This window comes from Anolis carolinensis, chromosome 4 (assembly GCF_035594765.1).
Source record: "Anolis carolinensis isolate JA03-04 chromosome 4, rAnoCar3.1.pri, whole genome shotgun sequence".
NCBI classification, from domain to species: Eukaryota; Metazoa; Chordata; class Lepidosauria; order Squamata; family Dactyloidae; genus Anolis; species Anolis carolinensis.
In genome coordinates, this window is record NC_085844.1 from 89,249,638 (window position 1) to 89,269,971 (window position 20,334).

Here is a 20,334-nt window from a genome sequence, read left to right on the forward strand (position 1 = left end):
GAATGTGTAGAATCTGAAGACTTGTAGTTTCAATTTACATCTGACAAGAGTTTCCTACAAACTCTGCTTCTGTGTTGATATGGCTATTAGGGAGAAATTTTAGGTGTACGCTAATTTCCATTTCCATTGAACTCCATTTACCATTTTTTTTGTCCCTGCTCCAGTATCCATTGATCCTAATGGCATTCTTTTGCATGCTATAGTTTTCACCCCAAAAATTGGGACTGATGTATAAATTTGGCAATTTCATTATTTTTTGAAGAAACAAAGTATCAGCTGTTCCTCAGTTGTGATAATTTTTGTTTACATCTGTCTTCTGCTTCCTATTATTTAACTAGCTATTTCATAATAGTTTCTCTTTCTTATGTATTAATTGCTAGATTTACTTTTGAGACTTTGGTGGGAAAAACTTAGAAAGCTCTAGCTTCCTTTCACCCAAGGCTTTACTACACAAATCATAACCTACACCCCCACCTTCTTTATGGAGGATGTCTTACCATAACCAGTTGTTGAAAGTCCGAGGTGTTTCATTCTGTTTTTCACCAATTCAGCAAGTTCCTGCCTTTCTGATCTTCTATAAAGATTCATTCTCTGCTGACTTATTTTCTCTGCTGATTTTGCAGAATGTCTTGGAACTTTTCGACTGAGTCGTCGAGCCCACTGCATACTTTTTCGTCGTAGCAAAGGATGATCTGACTGATCACTGGATGTTGAATTGCGATGGTTGCTACGGTAGTTAAATTGTTCTTTATTTTCCTTGGTGTCCTCCCATTCTTCCACACTAATAGAAATTTGAGACTGTAAAGAGAAACCCATTACCATGATTAAATTCTTTCTGAAATCATCTTCATTTTTCTTGAAATAACTAATCTCAATTTAGGTTCTTTCTCAACACACAACATTGACTCCATTCTCAATTCCATACCCACACCTATCTTGTTTTCTTTTGTTCTTGTATGCAGTACAAATAATTTTTATGAACATGAACCTGTAGTGTGAACTAAACTAAAGAAAAACCATGTATTTCCTTGCAGAAAACTGTTTTATAAAGGTAACTACAACATATTCTTGTGTATATAGGCTGACCTCATGTATAGGTTGAGGGGAAGTTTTGAATTTTTATAAAGCTTAGTGGCATGTAAAAAGGGTTGTAAATATTTATACTTTAAAGTACAATCTTAACAATGGAATGGATTGCAGGCATATGCTTATTGCAATATTAAACATCTACAGGTTGAGCCTTCTTTATCCAGAAATTCAAAATCCAAAAACTTCCCAAACTCAAAATGTTTGGCCACCAGCTATCTGCTACTGCCTTCAAGAAAAGGGAAACAATTTTATTCTCTGAGGGTTTTTTTCACAAAGTTGTTTAGCTCCACCACTGTCAGAAATTTCCTGTGGTTCCACTTACGCTAGGTCTGTGCAAAAAGTAGACATTCCAGATGCTTACCTCAGCTCTGAATATATTTTCTGGCTTTTTAGCAAAGTAACTCTTGTACCTAGAAAGGGAAGGAAAGTCCAAGCAAATCTGGTTGTGCTAATCTGGTTGTGCCAAGCAAATCTGGTTGTTGTAAATGGAAAGGCAGCTAAAAATAGTTACATGCCTGCCTGAATCCAGTATAGGGGGCTCTGGTCCATTGAACTGTCAGAGCTGAGAGAATGACTCAGGCAACTCATTTAGTCAGAAAAATGCTTAGGAAGGCCATCAAAGATAGGTGTCTCAGAGAGGTGGCACAAAAGCTGGAAGTTAAAGGGACATGATTCATGATGGCTAGGTAATGGGCAGCTACCTTGGATGGTGGTAAATGATGACCACATTAGTGAAACAATCCTGCTGGAAAAACAGAGGTAATAGCAGAGACTGTGACACATGTATAGCCAGTGGATTGATAATGTTACCCAGCTCCTGGCCCACTTGGGGGTTGATTTTTGTCAAAATTTCACAAAATGTATACTTGAGTATATAGAGTAGGTCAGTTTTGATAAAGTTGAGTTTAGTGATAGGGAAACATTTCAGACAATATTGCACCAAATTCACAATTAGTGAAATGCTATGGGGAGGAAATATGAAGAATATGAAGGCAGGAGCTAAATCTTACAAGGGAAGTGTATGCATATTTATCTCTACCCCAATACACAGACATACAGTATTCAAATACTTTTATGTGTTTGCTAATTTGTCTTTGTACATCATGCTGCCCTGAGTCTCCTCAAGTAGAAATGATGGAAATAATAGTTTTATCTCACTTTTTCTCACTATGCTTATGTAGTATGTTTACAGCACCAGTGTTTGAGAAATCGTAGTGGAAGCACTTAAAAGTTAAAACTAATTAAATTGCAGAGATATTCCAAGTTGTTGTATTTATTCTTGGAGGGGGGAAGGGAATTAGATTTATATCAGTATATTATTTGAAAGATTAACCAAATGGTATTCTGGTTGTGAAACTGTAAGGGAGCTAAGCCCAGGATCCATAGATTCATGGAACTACCTTTACATGTGGGAGAATGCATGGATAAAGGTTACAAAACTCTCTGACAATATCAGGAGAGATTATAGTTTTACATAATAACTATGACATGTTAATATATGTTATAATATTAGGTAGAACTAAGCATTTTTATTTCTTAAACTGGCAGAGAGGCTTTCAAAGTAATCACATGCTGAACAAGATGAATAAACTTTTTATCCCCAAGGTTTGCATATAGTTCTGGCTGTGGAGTTGGAGTTTGCAATTAAACACATACACTAGGGATGTAATTCACTAAGTTTCTTCTGAATGGTAACAACAAGTAATTTCAGTAATTTTCTACCTGCTACAAGAATGCCTTTAAAAACCACACTGTTTTCAAAGACTATTTGAAATTGAGGACATATTCTGTATAAAATGTGCACATAGTTGCTTTGCACACAAAAATAGCATTTTCTGTATGAAAAAATATTTCAGTGCAAAACTATTAATGCCCATGGTGAAAATGTTATTTTTTGCATGGGAAAACATGGTCATGTGGATTTGTTGATTTGTATAGAAAACAGCATTTTCTGTACATAAAACAATATTTGTTGTGTGAGGAAAAGGTACTTCAATGCAGAACTATTAATTATTGCCTGAAAAATTACTATTTTCTTTGCAGATTTTTGCCATTTTCTATGCAAATCAACCATGCATGAGTTGTATGAGGAACAACTCCCCAATCTTTACATAGAAGACAGGTTTTTCTGCCCATGAATTAATAGTTCTGTGTTTACATACAGAAAATGCTGTTCCCTAGCCCAAATAACCAGATGACAATTTTGCTCAGAATAAGCCCAGTCTTCAGAGGAGAATTTGTCTTGACAGGATTTCTCAACATTTCAAAACATGTTTTTTAACCGTTTTGAATATTTGTAAATATTTTTTCCATCCACACTGCATACACAGAAAGATGGAGACAGACTGACACACACACCTATGATCTTTGTTAATATAGAAAATGAGGATAATGGCTCCCTACCATGGAAACTGCTATCTGTGTGATGAATTCTGGAGAGGACCTGGACTGTCTTCATACACATAATTTTCTCCCCTTCTTACTAATAATAGTAGAAAAAGAGTCTTTGGGCCATAATAAAATGTTGTTGTAAAAAAAGAGTGCAAATGGAAACAAGTATTCTTTGTTTCCTAAAGTAATTTCGTTTTCAAATTTTCAGGAAACTCCACTGGGAAAAATAATAGAGGTAAGATTTTCATCAAATATTTGAACATCCCAAAGTGTTTCAGGATATCATTATGCAGAGGAATAGTTATGGGTAGGTCCTTTTGCAGGAAAATTATATTTTCTTTTCCAAATTGGCCCCTTTTCTTTGCACAATAAATACTTTCAAGAAATGCACATGGTAAAGATGGGATAATTCTACTATTGCAAGATCAAGGCATCTAAAAGGGCCCATTTAAGTACTATGATTCAATAAACTATTCTATACTGGAGTTCACAGAACTCACCCCACTCCATCCTGAAAAATAATGATTATTTATGTGTTAAATATATAACATTAGAAGAAGGAGATAAAGAAAAGGCTCTTGGGTTGCTTGAATTTATCTTTAGTTAAATTAGATGTGAATTTGTATACAAAGCACTGGTAATTCCATGAAATAATTGTAGTGTTTCATTCTGTACATTCTTTTTACTAGATTGCACTGTTAACATATCATCTAGGCTATTAAGTGCCCATTGTAATTTACACATTTTCTTATTCATGAAGCAGGAATAAGGGGTTGTGTTCAGTCAACACTAGGCATACATATGACAAATACTTACTTGTGAAGCCATTTCTCGAGACTGACACAAAGTGGGAAGTGGGGAAAAGGAGAAAAAACAAAACACCATTCAACAACTGTGGTTGAACAAGAAATATACAGAGACAGTGATCATAATTTAGGCATTCTACAAGTAAATGCACAAATGTGATGTATATTCATAATTTAAATTTAAAATAATTTGAGAATGTGAATAAAAGAATCCTTATGGAACCTGTCATATCTCTATTGCCTCAAATTGTACTTGATCAACTTATATTGCTATATACTGATCAGATGGATTAATTTCATAAAATGTAAGTTTATAGATAATAATTTATTTTAGAATGGCATTTTTAGGTTTTCCCCTGACATGGAGTCTAGTTGTGTCCAACTCTGCACATTGGTGCTCATCTCTATTTCTAAGCTGAAAAGCTGGCGTTGTCTGTAGACACCTCCAAGATCACGTGGATGGCATGACTGCATGGAGCGCAGTTACCTTCCTGCTGGAGCGATACCTATTGATCTACTCATATTTGCATCTTTTCAAATAGCTAGGTTGACAGAAGCAGGGCTAACAGTGGGAGCTCACTCTGCTCCCCAGATCTGAACTGCTAACCTTTTGGTCAGTAAGTTCAAGAGCTCAGCGGTTTAACCCACTGCACCACCAGGGGCATATATGATGAATTCTATAAATAATCTATATTATATTCTCCTACCTTTTTTTGAGGACTCAAGTGTAATAAAAATGTGCAATGTAAGACCAGTAATAATGTTACCACTTCTCTCCCTGTTTTATTCAACCTATTTCTTTTTACTTTTTTCCTTGTGTTAAACAAAATACGTACAAGTAACAAGGCAAACTGTAATGGAGCCACCAGTTTAATGTGCTCTGGGTCAATCTGGGTCACTTCAACACAGGAGAAACCCTACAATAACTTCACCTTGCCCTAAATGGTGCGATGAATCCATTTCCGACCTGGAATGATGGAAAGCCCATCAAAAAATGATGCCTAGCATTTTCACACTGAATTCATGGCTAGCCATAGGTAAAATTAATCAGTTTTACATTGGTGGATTCTTTACAGCTCCGGAAATACCATGTGTTGAAATGAGTCCTTTGCTACACACATTTGCTACACTCTTTGTCCATAACATCATAGATGGGGAAGACAATCAAAATTATCTGAGAACCAATTGCGCCTAAGGTTTAACTTGAAAGGCAGTGGACTTGCCTGACCACCAGGCCAGACATTTTGAGGAGGAGAAGATTTTGTTTTAAGCTCCCAAAATCTCATGCCATTCCTAGCTCTAAATTAGATACCATTTATCTGGCATAACCTAATTCATTAGTCCTGAGAATTAAGCCCTCTCCCTTTAAAATAAAGACAAACTTTTATAAAAGAAAAGAAACTGTGTCAAATTGTGTTTCCTGATTTTATCATAGACAATTGTAGATTATCAAAGTCTATGTCTGAATATATGTGAAAATAACCACGGGCCTATTATCATTAGAATTTAATGTATATGTGACTGAGAATGTGAGATGTGGCAATGCCACAGACAATAAAATTGTTGATAATTGCATATTAAAGCATTTGTACAAATGTACTTTACACTGAATCATAACAAATATCAAAGTGAATAGTAGGGCCACTTAATTCTATAACTAAGATAAAAAGAAAAGTGATTAAACCTATGCTTTATAGCCTGTTTTGCATGCATTAGTATAATTTGTTTTTTATTTGTCAGTGAAGAGTACTGTTACTTAACAATTTCATAAGCACTTCAGAAAACACATTCTTAAATTAAATTCTGTGGCTGTTAAGCTTTATTCTGAAATATGAATAACTGCTTGTGATACTAATAAATAATTGAGCATATCCCATGCTTCCAGTGATGTATATATATACAGCTAATCTAAAAGAACAGATGTCAACCCAAGGAAGTAAGAGACAATTCATACACAAAAGCAGAACAAACTTGAATAAATAGGAGATGGAAAATTAGGTATCATTGATAAGGAACCTGCTAGTTTTCATATGAAGAAATAATTCTTTTAATTGGTACAATTAGTTTCATCACCATTGCATTTATTTGGATTATCTAAAATCATCCATCAGCAAAAAAAATGCTGGAGCAACTACCAGATCCTTCTAGCTGTAAAGAGTTCATGATTCTTGCAAAAATAATACTTTATGATTCCAACAGAAATTAACATGTTGGCTCAAAACACACTTCATAAATGTACAATTATGAAAAGAAAAATAATCATAAATGTTTGTTGGTAGCTGTACAAAAAATCAGAGTTGAATATGGCCTATGTCTACATTTAGGGTAAAAACAGAAGGGCGCAGGCTTGAAAAAAGATCTAGGGAATTTTTACTTCTCTGCTCATAAAGATTTTACATATCCCTAGAAATGAAAAGAAAGCTGAAGTTGTTGGAATCACAGACACCTTAAAGGGTCAGACTTAAAAGTGTCTTTAAAACAGAGTTTATTGAAGCAAAAGGAAAAGGACGCAGGAATACTTAAATGCAGTTCCACTGGTCAAAAACTCAAAAACCAAAACCAGACCTGGTTCTAAAGGGTAAACAGAAATGTAATCCAGATCAACTAGATGCAAAAAGCAACAAGTCAAACAAAGTGATCTAAGGCAAAACAAAAAGGCAAAGTACAAAAATGGTTAACAGAGGGAATTGCAAGAAGAGAAGCATCGTCAGCCGAAGTCCAAGGTCGAAGCATGAGGAATCCAAAGCAGCGTTGCTCCAGTGTCTGCAGAAGCAGCATCTCCAGCCAAACTGATTCAGGTTCCAACTGCAGATCCGAACATGAAACAGGCAGCAGCAAGACTACAAGATACTTTCCCAATACCCAGCATACGAACTCACATCAACACCTTGCCTTCTGCAAAGACCCCTCACCCCTGAACCCACTTTTATCTACAAACCATCATCAGAGGATGAACTGACCACCACCCCATCACCATCTCCCACAGCTGCTCCCAGCTCTTCACGTGAATTCCTTTGACTCTCCCTCTAATTCCTCCATCTCCTGTCAAGACTTAGATCTCCCCAAGAATCAGTTGGATCCCCTGATTGCCAGTCTTCACTCCCAGAGAACCCCATAAAGGTATCACTAGTTGTTGGTGCCTCACAAATAGCTTGCACTTCTCTTATCTTAGTCCAATCCATGGTGTCTCCTTCTTCTCCTTCACTCATTGACCCATCATCCCCAGAGAATCCCTCAAACAATTCTTCATCTGTAGGTGCTGTAAGTATGTCCCGAATTCTCTTCCTCTGCTGCTCATCATCAGATTCCTGCTCCCGAGTAACCCTTTTTCCCCTTCTGACACCCATACTACTGTCTGCAACATTATCATCCCCAGAGAATCCCTCAAACGACTCCTCATCTGTAGGTGCTGAAAGTATGTCCCGGATCCTCTTTCTCTGCTGCTCTTCATCAGATTCCTGCTCTCGAGTAACCCTTTTTTCCCTTATGGCACCCATACTACTGTTTGTAACGTTACTCACAGGCTCTACTACAACAGAAGTATTTAATATCTGTTACCAATCTAATTGTTTTTGTATAGATTAGTGCTTTACAGTTCTTCCTGAAGGATTCTAACCTTTCTTGGCACACATTAGGTAAAGGCAGGTTTTCAAATGACAGTGAGTGTGAAGACTGTATTCACACACACACACACACACACACACACACACACACACACACACACCTTTGACAATGCCAGGATCCATCTGCCCAATCTCAGACTTACCGATGTTGAAGGGAAAGTACTAAAGAAGTATTCTACATATATAAACCTGAGGATAACTAGAAACCTTTGTACAATTGCAAACCATGCTTTATTTGTGCTATCAATCCTATTGAGACTTCTACTCACATTCAAGGAAATACGAATCCCCCTGCCCCTTTTAACTCAAATTAAGATTTTATATGGCAACCACATTTTCCTTTTAATATACATGAGGCAGTAACATCAAAGCCCTGGGAATATGTTACATGCACTGAACATCCTCAATCACACACCATAATGTGAAAATCTCTGAATACATTCAGTATGAAAAATCTACACACATGTGGAACTTGGTTGACATGTAGTGCATCATCCATGGGATTCCAAAACGTCTATTGTTGTATATTTGTAAACATGTTTTATGCAATAATATTTGTTTGTTTGTTATAGTGATTTTGTGAAAAATGTAGTCAGCTGAAACCTTTATCAGAGCATTGCAAATGTGCATTTTATCATTTCAGGTTCATTGCTCTAATCTCTTGACATTACCCAGAGCATACTGCGTGATGAAGTATGCATTCCTACCAATTTTACAATGCTAAAATTTGTCTCGTAGCTTTAATTTTCTGTATTTTCACATTTTTCTCTCTCTTTGTGTATAAAAAGTAAATAATATTTTCAAACTATTAAATGTTCTTCATTTCCTTATCTATCTAGACTTATAAATGATCTATGTGACAATAGCTTATTAAAAGGAAAACAATGTGGGATGGAATCTGAACAGGTTATGAAATCAAGACTAATGAACAATAGACCATATGACAAGATGCTAAATGTTCATTTTGATATATCATAATTATTTTATATTGCATATATTATCAGCTTCAATATATTTTAAGCATTTTTGTTTCATTGCAGCCAAAAAGATGCCTAGAGCTGATCAATAGCAAACATTGTGGTGTCCATTCAGCAGAAAGAAGGAAAGAAAGCAAATGATCTCAGGATCAACATGCAAAAAACCTCTTAACATAACCAGCTTGAAGGAGGAGCATAAAGATATGTTTTTAAGATCAATAACAGCCAGCGGAGTCCTTTTTGCTAGGTTTATGCTCTCATGGTAGAAAATGGCAGGAAAAGGAAGAAGGATATTGAGGAGAAGACATCATAAGTTCTTATGTTTCAAAAAGATTTCTAATGGCCAACTTGAACAAACATGGGGGGGGGGAGCTGCAACTTGGGTACAATGGGTAGTAGACTATTCCATAAAGTGACTGCCACTGCTTAGTTTAACATATCCCATCATGTCCTGTGTCTGCTTCTTAACTGGAAAATTGCTATATCTGAATATTTCTTTTTGGAAAGTTTCCTAGGCTTCTCCCCCAGAGAGGACCCAGCTGGGAACTTGCTTTCCCAACAGCACTTGCATGGGGTGGACATTGAAAAGTCTCTGAGTTCCTCTCAGAGCATGATGGGAATTGAAGTTTTTCTCTCTCACACCTAATAAAAAGCTTGGTTGTGTCCATGGTCTGATTGGATGAGAATGGACACAACCAGCAACTACAATTCCCAGAACCTTCTTTTGCAGTTTGTCTTATTTAAAAAAATGTTATGGTTAATATTTAAAATAATTCTTAAAAAATCAGTAGATTGGTGAATTGCTTTGAAACTTGGCAGATCTGCAATTGTAAATAGGATCTAAAACTGAGGTGGGGTTCATACAGATAGGCCTTAAAATGACTGAGAATTAAGTATTTAAAGTTTCCCATTGTAGCCAATGGACTGAATCTTTGCTGAATGAAAACGGCAACACTCCTCCCAATTCAAGTAACTTTCCAGTGAACAAAATGATGGGTTAGACAATAATGGACCCCAAAATGGCATGCCTTTTGGCTGAATTTCACACCTCTAGAAAGAAGCAAAGAAAGTGTGGTAAATGTTGCAAAAATTTGTGAGATCTGCTTCCTGTGTGAACAAAGATGTATTTCCTTTTCACATAACTAGTTAGTTCTTTAAGAAACTTATTTCTGAAACCATACTGTGCTACAAGAATTTGGAAATTACTGATGTAAAATGTGCCTGAGAACTCCAAGCCCTTAACAAATATCACCAGTTGTGATTTTATGAACTATACTTACTGTAGGATTTCAAGGATTTGAAGACATATGATACCCATACTTAACATCTATAGAGAGAAAACAGGGCTGCATAGGGAATAAATTATACTCCACAGCAAAATTAACTTGTTCATGACATAAAGCATTGCAAATTAAGACAAGTATATCACAGTACATTACAATGATCATATGAACGATGTTCCTACAATATATGAAGAATAAACTAGCCAAACCTCAGATGTTGTAAGCTTCTGTGATTCAGTTCTATAAATCCCAATAGGAATGTCTCCTGTAGAAGAACAAAGCTTCTGATAAAGTCTGGCATATGTTCTGATCCACAAATCATCTTCAGTAATTTTCATCTAAGCAGCAACGAAAGCAACAAAGACAGTATAATTTTAAAAATGCTAAAATTGAAAAATTGACAAAATTACTACAGTAAACAAAATACTAGTCATTGTTCTCAAACATCTTAAAAGACATGAAATCTTTTATACTATTGTTGTTCATCCACAATGATGATAAATAATTTTGGTTTGGTAAATAACAAGTGCCTAAAACCAAGTATTGATTACAAAAGACAGGGAAGTGGTTACAAGAACTGAAATTACCTGAACACAGATACGGAAGAACATAATAATTTCTGGGAACAGAATGTACTTTTGGTTTAGGATAGCTTTTTTCATTTCCCTTTAGAACTGCAACGTAAAATACTAGATAATGTAACTAAGCATTACAATGTGAAGTTTGTCCTGAATTTGTTGCTAAATGTGTGAAACAGCACATAATGGTTCTGTCCCTGCCTATCTTCAGGATCACATCTTCCCCTATGAGCCAGCTTTAAGATCTGCTGAGGAGGGTCTCCTCACAAGCTCGGTTGGTGGTGATGAGGGAGAGGGACCTGAAAACTTGGACGTTCCAGAAATTTTTGAGAATAACTAGTCCCTAGGCCCAGTCTCTTGGTAATCAGATAGTACTCTGTCCTGCACTTCATCCACTTCCCCGGCCCTTTGATACTATCCCTTGCCCAACCCCCTTTATTAGATGGCCACATTCATTTTGTAATCTTGGCCATTGGTTTGCTGAACCTCTACTGATGGAGCTACAATGATATGGGCTTTTAATGTTATTTTTATTTTAGTATCTTTTAACATGATTTTGGCTTTTTATGACACTTTCAGTTTTTGTTATTTTGTTTGTTAAGTTAAATTAGGTTGTGTTATATTGTCGAATGTGTTTTTTTGATGCATTGTATGTAAGGTTTTCCTTATGACAATGGAATGTTTGCCTATATGTTGGAAACCACCCTGAGTATCTTTGGGGAATAGGGCAGTGCATTAATAATAATAATAATAATAATAATAATAATAATAATAATAATAATAAGAAGAAGAAGAAGAAGAAGAAGAAGAAGAAGAAGAAGGCAGAAACCAGTGCAGGTGGTCCCGGTGGTGATGGGCACACTGGGTGCCGTGCCAAAAGATCTCAGCCGGCATTTGGAAACAATAGACATTGACAAAATTACGATCTGCCAACTGCAAAAGGCCACCTTACTGGGATCTGCACGCATCATCTGAAAATACATCACACAGTCCTAGACACTTGGGAAGTGTTCGACTTGTGATTTTGTGATACGAAATCCAGCATGTCTATCTTGTTTGCTGTGTCATAATAATAATAATAATAATAATAATAATAATAATAATAATAATAATAATAATAATAATAATTACATATAACTATGTACCATATAATTTCATCTTATTCTGGTCTATCCAGAATAAGGATGGACAACGGGATTGGATATTGATTTTAATTTCAAAACTAAAAAATAAGAACAATTATATACTAAAACAATCAGTGCAAAACTGGATTTAGTCACTGTGAACTCAGGGCCTTTCCACACAGCCATATAACCCAGAAAATCAATAATGAAATGATGGAGAATGGCTTTTTAAAATGTGTGCCATCTGTCATAGGAAAAGATAGAGCAGAATCCATAACAAATCATAGAACATTTTGCTTCATGCTGGATTTTAGATCTAATGTTATATATGAAATATAATAATTGCTCTCTATTTGTTTATTCTCATGTAATGATTTCAGAAACCAAATCTATATTATATGAGTATAGTATTAAAGTTAGATGTGAACATGGGGAGTTTATGCTCATATTCATCCATAGAGGACATTTGTTTGGGCTGGGATAGACAACTGGAAGCAGACATAACCTCAGATCTATTTCTCTTAACTTTCCTAAATAGTAACCTAGGACTAGTAAAAAGGTTGCTCATTGGTTCTATAACTAATAAAAATTATTTCAGATTGTATCTGCCTTTGGGGTATTGTATAAAGTACCACAGTTATTCATACAATCAATAAAATAGATGCTCCAACTGCTACTCAATAAACCAAACCGCTATTTAATGATAGGCCACAATTTAAGGATATCACTTCCAGCATGAAAATACACATTAGACTACTGTCTAAATAAAGAAATTGGCACCCTACAACTTGGATTAGACTCTCTTTGACTTGAGATAAAATAATTCAGAACAATAAAATATTTTCAAACATAATGGATCTATAACAGCACTTCATCTTGGAACATTTCTAGAGGCTTATATACCTTTGTTTTTTAAAACCCTGGCTTTGACATAACTTAAAGTGTGATGGCTTTGTACTCTTTATGTTAAAATCATTTTTTTCCTGACAAAAGAAATGAGAAGAGATTGAAGGACAAGAAGAAAAAGAAATACCAAAATGATCCCAAATTGAGGAGATGTACAGAGTTTGATTTTTTTTTTAAAAAAAAAGGCTGCACACTTACAGAACAAAGAAACCCAGATCCTGGGGTAGTATCTAGTCCCAGTAGAAGTCTTGTGATGGAGATCATATAATCCTTAACAAATGACTGTGAAGGTTTTTTAAAGAAAAGAAAAAGTATTTAGATCTACAATTATTCAGTAACCACTCACACAGGATGACTATATTATGCACCCCTTCTTTTTCATGTAGAAGTTTCCTTTGAGCAAAACAATATGGTTATAACATGCTGCATTCACCTCTTGCAGGCTGTGCTTGTAGAAGGCATTTCCCCCCTTCAACCATAGCTTGATCCTTCACAATACATTGACTCATAAAATACGATGTTGTAAAATATCAAAATGTTACTTTTGGATTCAAGTTTCAGGGGCTCTGAAAATAGGACTCAGTTTGAACTTTAACATATCCATTGGCATATACAATCTTTTGGTACAGATGAATCTCCTTGGATCCAGAACTTATCTGTAAAGGCAACGAGCAAGGCTTGGAAAGGCCAAAAACATAATTCAGCTGTTCAAAGATTAAACACACAGCAAAAATCCTCGGTGTTATATTTTTACTGCTAGTGGCAGAAAAATAGCAGGATTACAGCATGGTAGAGTTGTTCACAACCTCATAGCTCCCCAATCACCTCTCAGCAGCAGGATATTCATTAACTCTGCAGTGAGTTGTGATAAGTGTGTGTCTTGAGGTTCTTTTATTATGTGTCTAGCTTTGTGTTCTTCTGAGCCTGATTTTATTTCCAGTTATTTGATTCAGCCACAGCAATACTTCCCATTCCAGTGAGAGATCTGGCTGTTTGATGGCAGGTTTGATGGTATAGATTTGTAGGCTCATATCTAGAACAACCATAAGCAGTCAACACAGTTAGAAAGGATAAGATGAGGTGAACCATTAAAGGATAGAAATATTCTCTTAGAGGACCAGAGATCATTTTTCAACATGGATATTAAGATTGGAAGTATTATTGGCATTGAAAGGATGGACAAAGGGATTGGATATTGATTTTTCTTTCAAAAATAAAAATCAGAACAATTATATGCTAAAACAACCAGTGAAAAACTGGATTTAGTCACTGTGAACTTAGGGCTCTTCCACACAGCCATATAAAAGCTGCAGACAACAAAATGTATGCTGAATTTTAGACCTAATGTTATATATGAAAGACAATCACTGCTCTATATTTTGTTTATTCTTGTGTAATAATTTCATAAGACAAATCTATATTATATGAGTTTTTAAAAGAAAAACTGCATATCCTTTTCAAAAAACAATATACTTTGCTCAAGGATTCCAAAATGGATTGTTGTGTGTGTTTCCAGGTTGTATGGCCATGTTCCAGAAATATTGTCTCCTGATGTTTCGCCCACATCTATGGCAGTCATCCTCAGAGCTTGTGAGGTATATGAGGGGCATCCTCATATACCTCACAACCTCTGAGGATGCCTGCCATAGATATGGGTGAAACATCAGGAGAGAATACTTCTGGAACATGGCCATACAGCCCGGAAAACACACAACAACCCAGTGATTCTGACCATGAAAGCCTTTGACAACACACCAAAAATGGATTGCTTTTTAAAATTATTTTAACCACATTCAGCCATCAACCATGCTACACACAACAATATGAATGGAAATTGACCACTACATTTCCTTCTGTCTCTTTCTTAGGGGAGTGTTAGGAAGGCAGGAAGAAGTCTTGAGTGAGCCAAAAATCAGTACTAATTAGCAAACCAGGAAACAGAACTGGTGAACCAAACACCCCAATTACTTAGAGAAAGAAATTCAGCTTTATTGTAGGAATTTTCTAAAACAGGATAGTAGTTTGGGGTGCTGATCTAATCTAGCTACATCTTGGAAGGTTGAGAGATGATTAATGGGAAGAAGAAGAGGTGAAGACACATCTTTAAAAGAATCAGTTTATATCACAGAGGGGTCACAATAGGTGGATATAGAGGGAGTACACTTCAGGTCCCTTGAACTATGTAACCCTATTGCTATTGTCCGTGATGTGGCATTCTTCACACCTCAGTGCTAATATTGTTGCATTCCAACACCCCTTTTCAACAATGTCTTCTACTGGAAAAATATATTGGCAGTTCTCAAAATCAATCTATTTTTGTAGAGCTTCATAATGATCTCTGGTTTTATGATGTTATCTTCAATCATGTCTTCAATTGGGCAATATTCTGGCTTGAAAAGCCTTTGTTCATGTGCCATGACTTTTAAATGCATAGACAGAGAAAGGCAAAATAGTGAGCATAAGATAGTAATGCCCCCCTCCCCCCCCCCAAAAAAACACTCTGCTTTTCACAGTACCTGGTACAGCAGGGTATCCAACATGCTGATACTGAAAACTCTGCCAGCTGCAAAGGGCAATCGAAACATGAATGCCAGATTGGAGCCTTTCTCTCGTTCTTTCTGTTCAACATTTGGTTAAGAGAAAGGAAGAAAAGAAAGAGAACAAAAATCCATAAATACTTCAACACATTATGTAAATGGCATAGTAGGCTTTCACAGGAAACAGTCTGCTAAAGGAATTTTTTTCTTATGATGATGATGATTCATTTGTTCATATTCTAGTGGAATAATACATTGGCAGTTCTCAAACAGCTTTTACTTTCTTGGGAACCTCTAGATCAGGGCAAAGCCACATGTGGCCTAGGGCATGCTTTTATAGCTCCATGTCCTCTATACTCCCACAAACTACTCCTTTTTTGTCAAAAGTGGGGTGCATTTGACCCGCTATGATTTTTAATTAAGAAACCACAATTTTCCAAACTAGAAGTTGATCTCTTGCCACTTCAGGTTTTATTTTAGGTTTGAAGCACCATTTTATCTCTGTTGGTGTAGTCTCTTGAGGTAGATGATAGCCTCCAGACCTCCCAAAGTTACTCATTCTTGCTCTAGATTTTGAAAAGTTATACTCTTATGCCAAGAAGAATAAGTACACACAGACACACACACACATACACACAACAACAACAACAGCAGCTACCAAAACAAATCTATATTTTGGGGACAACTATAAGGAACTGAGAATTATTGTCAATTTTTATTGAACAATACTCTATTCAAGACTCTGGCCAATACTTTTTTAGCCTCTGAAAATATATTTGTACGTACAGGGTTATGAAAAGTTATTTTCTACAGAACATTTCAGTCCAGGAGAGACTGGTGATGATGAATAGGTTGTCTTTTAAAGACATTTTCTCAACATAACTGGTTTTATCAATATAGGAATAATATCCATAAAGACAACCTTCAGAAAATAGTGTGTGTATGGGGGGGGGGGGGGGGGTATTTCATTTTAGGACACTGTGCTATTACTGGAACTACTGTTCCTACAAAGGAATTTCAAATGAGGACAAGAGCACAAACCTGCAAAAATAATCATTTCAAAATTATCAATATATTTCAGTTTGTCCATTTCAGGATAAACAACAATGATTGTTTCTTCTTCAAATTGTGTTACTGGTGTTGTTGTCATTAGCAAGAAACACTGCTGTGAATGGTCATTGTGCTTATTTGGTGAATTTAAAATTCTATTGAAATGTCACAGATGATACTTTTTGCATTGAAGATCAAGAAATGTCTTCCATCATTCAAAAGGTTAGCTCTTATATAAAAGAAAGCCTTCATTCGTTTAGAAAATTAAGATCAATTTGTTCTGTGAATAGAAAGAAAATTTCTCTCCCATTCCATACAACAAATTGATTTTAATCTTCTAACCTATAGGTCTCTATAGGTCTCTATTATTTTCTATCAGTACAATTCTTATTTTAGGGAATTATGTTATACTTCTTTAATCTCATGGGGTTTTTTTCTCAACATAATCCTATGAAATATGATGATCTGAAACAAGATGGGGATAAATCCAGGTTATTCAGAATCAATGGCTATGGTCAAGATTCAAGTATTGGTCATGCTTTCACACATCTAAGTTCCCTGTTGTATAAAATCAACTGTTTTTCTTAAAATGATGAACAAAAAAGGACCCCCAAACAAAATACATTATTTTAATGTTAATTTTTTAAAAGTTTGCATGCAATTACAGAACTGCCAATGTTATCACAGCACTATATGTCAACTAAGTTGCATCTAAGTTTATATCTGCTTTATGCATAATGAAACATGGTTCTGGATATTAACTTTGGCCTCATCCACTGAGACGCATGGCAAATGGATATTTCGAATAGTTGCTGTAATTGCTCTCATGCATTTTTAATTGATGTTCAAGCTGCACAGACATAGAGATACAATGCATTCCTTGGCACAACGAAAGCTACCACAACAGATTTAACTATTTGGAATGACATCATCCTATCCTCCTACATATTTCACAGTATGAATGGATAGATTGCAAGAGAGAAGAATGTATTGAAAAGGGCACTATGAACTTTTAGACAGGAAAGAGCCTAGCTGCACTCTAGATATCTGTTGAGGTCCAGATGACAAACAAGTGACTACCAGATTATAGCATTTCTCAGAGGTGGGATGCTATCAGTATGTTGATGACACCCAAATATATTTCTCCATACCTTCAAAAACCACTGTAGCTAAAGATAGTGTGTCTCCTCTGAATGAATTTCTGGAGGAGGTAATGGGCTGGATGGAGAAAAACAGGTTGAAACTGAATTCAGATAAAGCAGATGTGCTCACCATTAAGGGCTATAACATGTGAATGGAGGTGTATCATCCAGTACTGATGGAGTTACACTTCTCCTGAAAAACTGTGTTCGCAACCTAGGGGTGCTCTTGGATCCATTTCTCCAAATGTCAGCCCAGGTGCATTAACCATCTTCAGGTCCTACAACTCTAGGAAAGTGTGTAGCTAGCATGTCTACTGAAGCTGGTAGTAGGCATTCCTGATCGTCTTGTCTACTTGTTATTATCTTTATTTATACCCTGCCTTTCTCCCTGAGTCCCCATGGGGAGAATTATGTCTCAGATGGTATGGTCATACTCTCTGAGGTGAAGACGAGTCCATTCACAAGATTGGTCTTAATTTAGAAGTGCCTAGCAAGAGGACAAAGGGATGACCGAAGCAACACTGGCTAGACACATTGCATAATGATCTGAAGACTGCTGGCATACACTCTGATCAGGTGCACAACCAGGTAAAATGGTGCCAACAAACCAATAAAGCAGACCCCGCCACCAAGCGGGACAAATGCTGATGAAAAAGATCAGACATCCATGTAAACAGTAAAATGACACACTGTGAAATTATCATAGAGATGTCAAGGTTCAGGCCTACATATGTTAATAGTCAGCATCCATTTCCTTTTATTAAAAGATACCTGGCTCTCATTCATTTTTAAATAAAACAATTATTTTCCTTTACATTGCTAAGATTACTTTTCCTTTAAACCATTTTGGCTGCAATTCCTTTTGAACTTTTTCATTCTAATTATTTTGTGTATACGGTTTTTAAAATGTGACCATACTTAAAGCACAACCAACAGATTGGGAACTAAATGCCTTAGGCTAACAAAGGACTTCAGCAAGGAGGAGGCAATGTTTATTTTTTTTCTGCATCTACTCTAACTGAGCAAAATTAATCTAGCATTAATGGCAAAATTCAAAGCAAAAAGAGAGGATATTCCTACTATTGGGAATATACATTGGATTTTACTTTGAAAGAAAACAGTTCTTTTTTAAAAAAAATACTTTTATGAGTTCAGTTCAACATAGAACTGTATTCTCTTTCACGACCTATTGGGGGTGTGGGGAGTGTTGGTGGCTTTATAGGTAAAGGTACAGGTTTCCCCTGACATTAAGTCCAGTCATGTCTGACTCTGGGGGTTGGTGCTCATCTCTATTTCTAAACCGAAGAGCCGGCATTGTCCGAAGACGCCTCCAAGGTCATGTGGCCGGCATGACTGCATGGAGTGCCGTTTACCTTCCCGCCGGAGCGGTACCTATTGATCTACTCACATTGGCATGTTTTCGAACTGCTAGGTTGGCAGGAGCTGGAGCTAACAGTGGTTTGAACCTGGGACCTTTCGGTCTCCAGCTCAGTGCTTTTACACACTTTACCACCGGGGCTCCATTGGTGGCTTTAGTTCCTTTTTATTTGGCTTTTCACTTTCATATTTCTGGTTGTTTATAAAACTTTTCCCTTCTATTATTCAAAAGTGGAAAAAAAATCAAATTTGTGAGTTTTAGAGAAATATATCATTCTGATTTTTTTTTCTGGGAGTGTTCTCTAATGTCTGAATTATACTGCAGATCCTTTCATTCTTACAGGTAGAATGCTGAGTCTCCTTCTCCATTTCTGATATTATGTCCCTAATTGTTTATTTAGACTTTAATAAATATTCACATATTTTTAATTTCCCTTCCACTGTGGCATAGTGATTTGGACCATGGCTGAATCCACACCGTCATATAATGCAGTTTCAGAGTGCAGATTAACTGCATTGAATTAGATTACATTGCAGTGCAGACTTAGATAATCCAGTTCAATACAGTTAATCTACATTCTGAAACTGCATTATATAGCTGTATAGATCCAGCTTATGACTCTGAAAAACAATGTCCTTACTCAGCCATGAGAGCCCATTGAATGACCTTGGACAACCTTGTCAGGAAAATCACAAGCCTACTTTCATTGCTTTCATTATCACAGTGGAATCCTTTAATATATTCAGTTGCAAATCATCTTCTGGCTAGTAATTAAATCATTTTCATGCCTTTGTGTCTTTGGCCCTATATTGCTTAAATCAAACAAGGACAGCGGAATAGAAACAGTATACCTATGCATAGAATTGATTTCAGGTAATATGAGAAATATAATGCTTAAGTAATATCTTTCATGTTCTCTTTCTTGCTGCATGTATAGGAGGAAACAATGGAGAGTTTCTTGAATGTTAATTTCTATGAAGAAACAGAAAGGAAAAAGTTTGACTTTGAACATATGGCCACCATATCTTTTTTTCTTACTCAGATGCCAATTGTAATTGCTTAGCTATTTCCAAAGAGAAAAACAGGGGAAGTTGCAGATGTAGTAGCAGATGGAGTTCTTGTATGACTCAGGGATTTCTTGGTTCAGAAGCCCATTAAGCCATGAAGTCAATTTTCCATGTATGTTTGTATGCTTTAGCTTCAGGCAACTAATGTATTTTTAAAGCCCCTTTGTAAAGGGAAAGTAGCAATCAGTTGCATACTGGACAACACAAGATAGTGTCTTCTCAGAATTTTAATTGTATTTCATTTTTTCACAAGGCTGATAAAGTTAATGAATGACAGTTCCACCTGCGAAAAATATACTGTAGTGACTGTTAAAAATAAAAGAGTTGAACATATCAGCAAGGATAGTTCACTTCTTCCATATGAAAGAGAAGCTGTTTGAGGG

The 20,334-nt window shown here is 36.1% G+C and overlaps 1 protein-coding gene across 4 annotated transcripts in view; it reads right to left on the minus strand.

Annotated features, from left to right (window-relative positions):
* The window catches only part of kcnt2 (potassium sodium-activated channel subfamily T member 2), a 299,494-nt gene that overhangs the window by 9,652 nt on the left and 269,508 nt on the right, over positions 1-20,334 (minus strand). For 2 of the 4 annotated variants that reach the window (XM_062980760.1, XM_062980758.1), the window contains 5 exons: positions 15,294-15,395; positions 12,976-13,059; positions 10,379-10,507; positions 4,297-4,317; positions 498-798 (listed from right to left, as the gene is read on the minus strand). In XM_062980760.1, the coding sequence (XP_062836830.1) occupies positions 498-798; positions 4,297-4,317; positions 10,379-10,507; positions 12,976-13,059; positions 15,294-15,395 (637 nt within the window). The remainder of the gene's footprint in view (positions 1-497; positions 799-4,296; positions 4,318-10,378; positions 10,508-12,975; positions 13,060-15,293; positions 15,396-20,334) is intronic. The other 2 variants (XM_062980761.1, XM_062980759.1) reach the window with 1 other exon arrangement.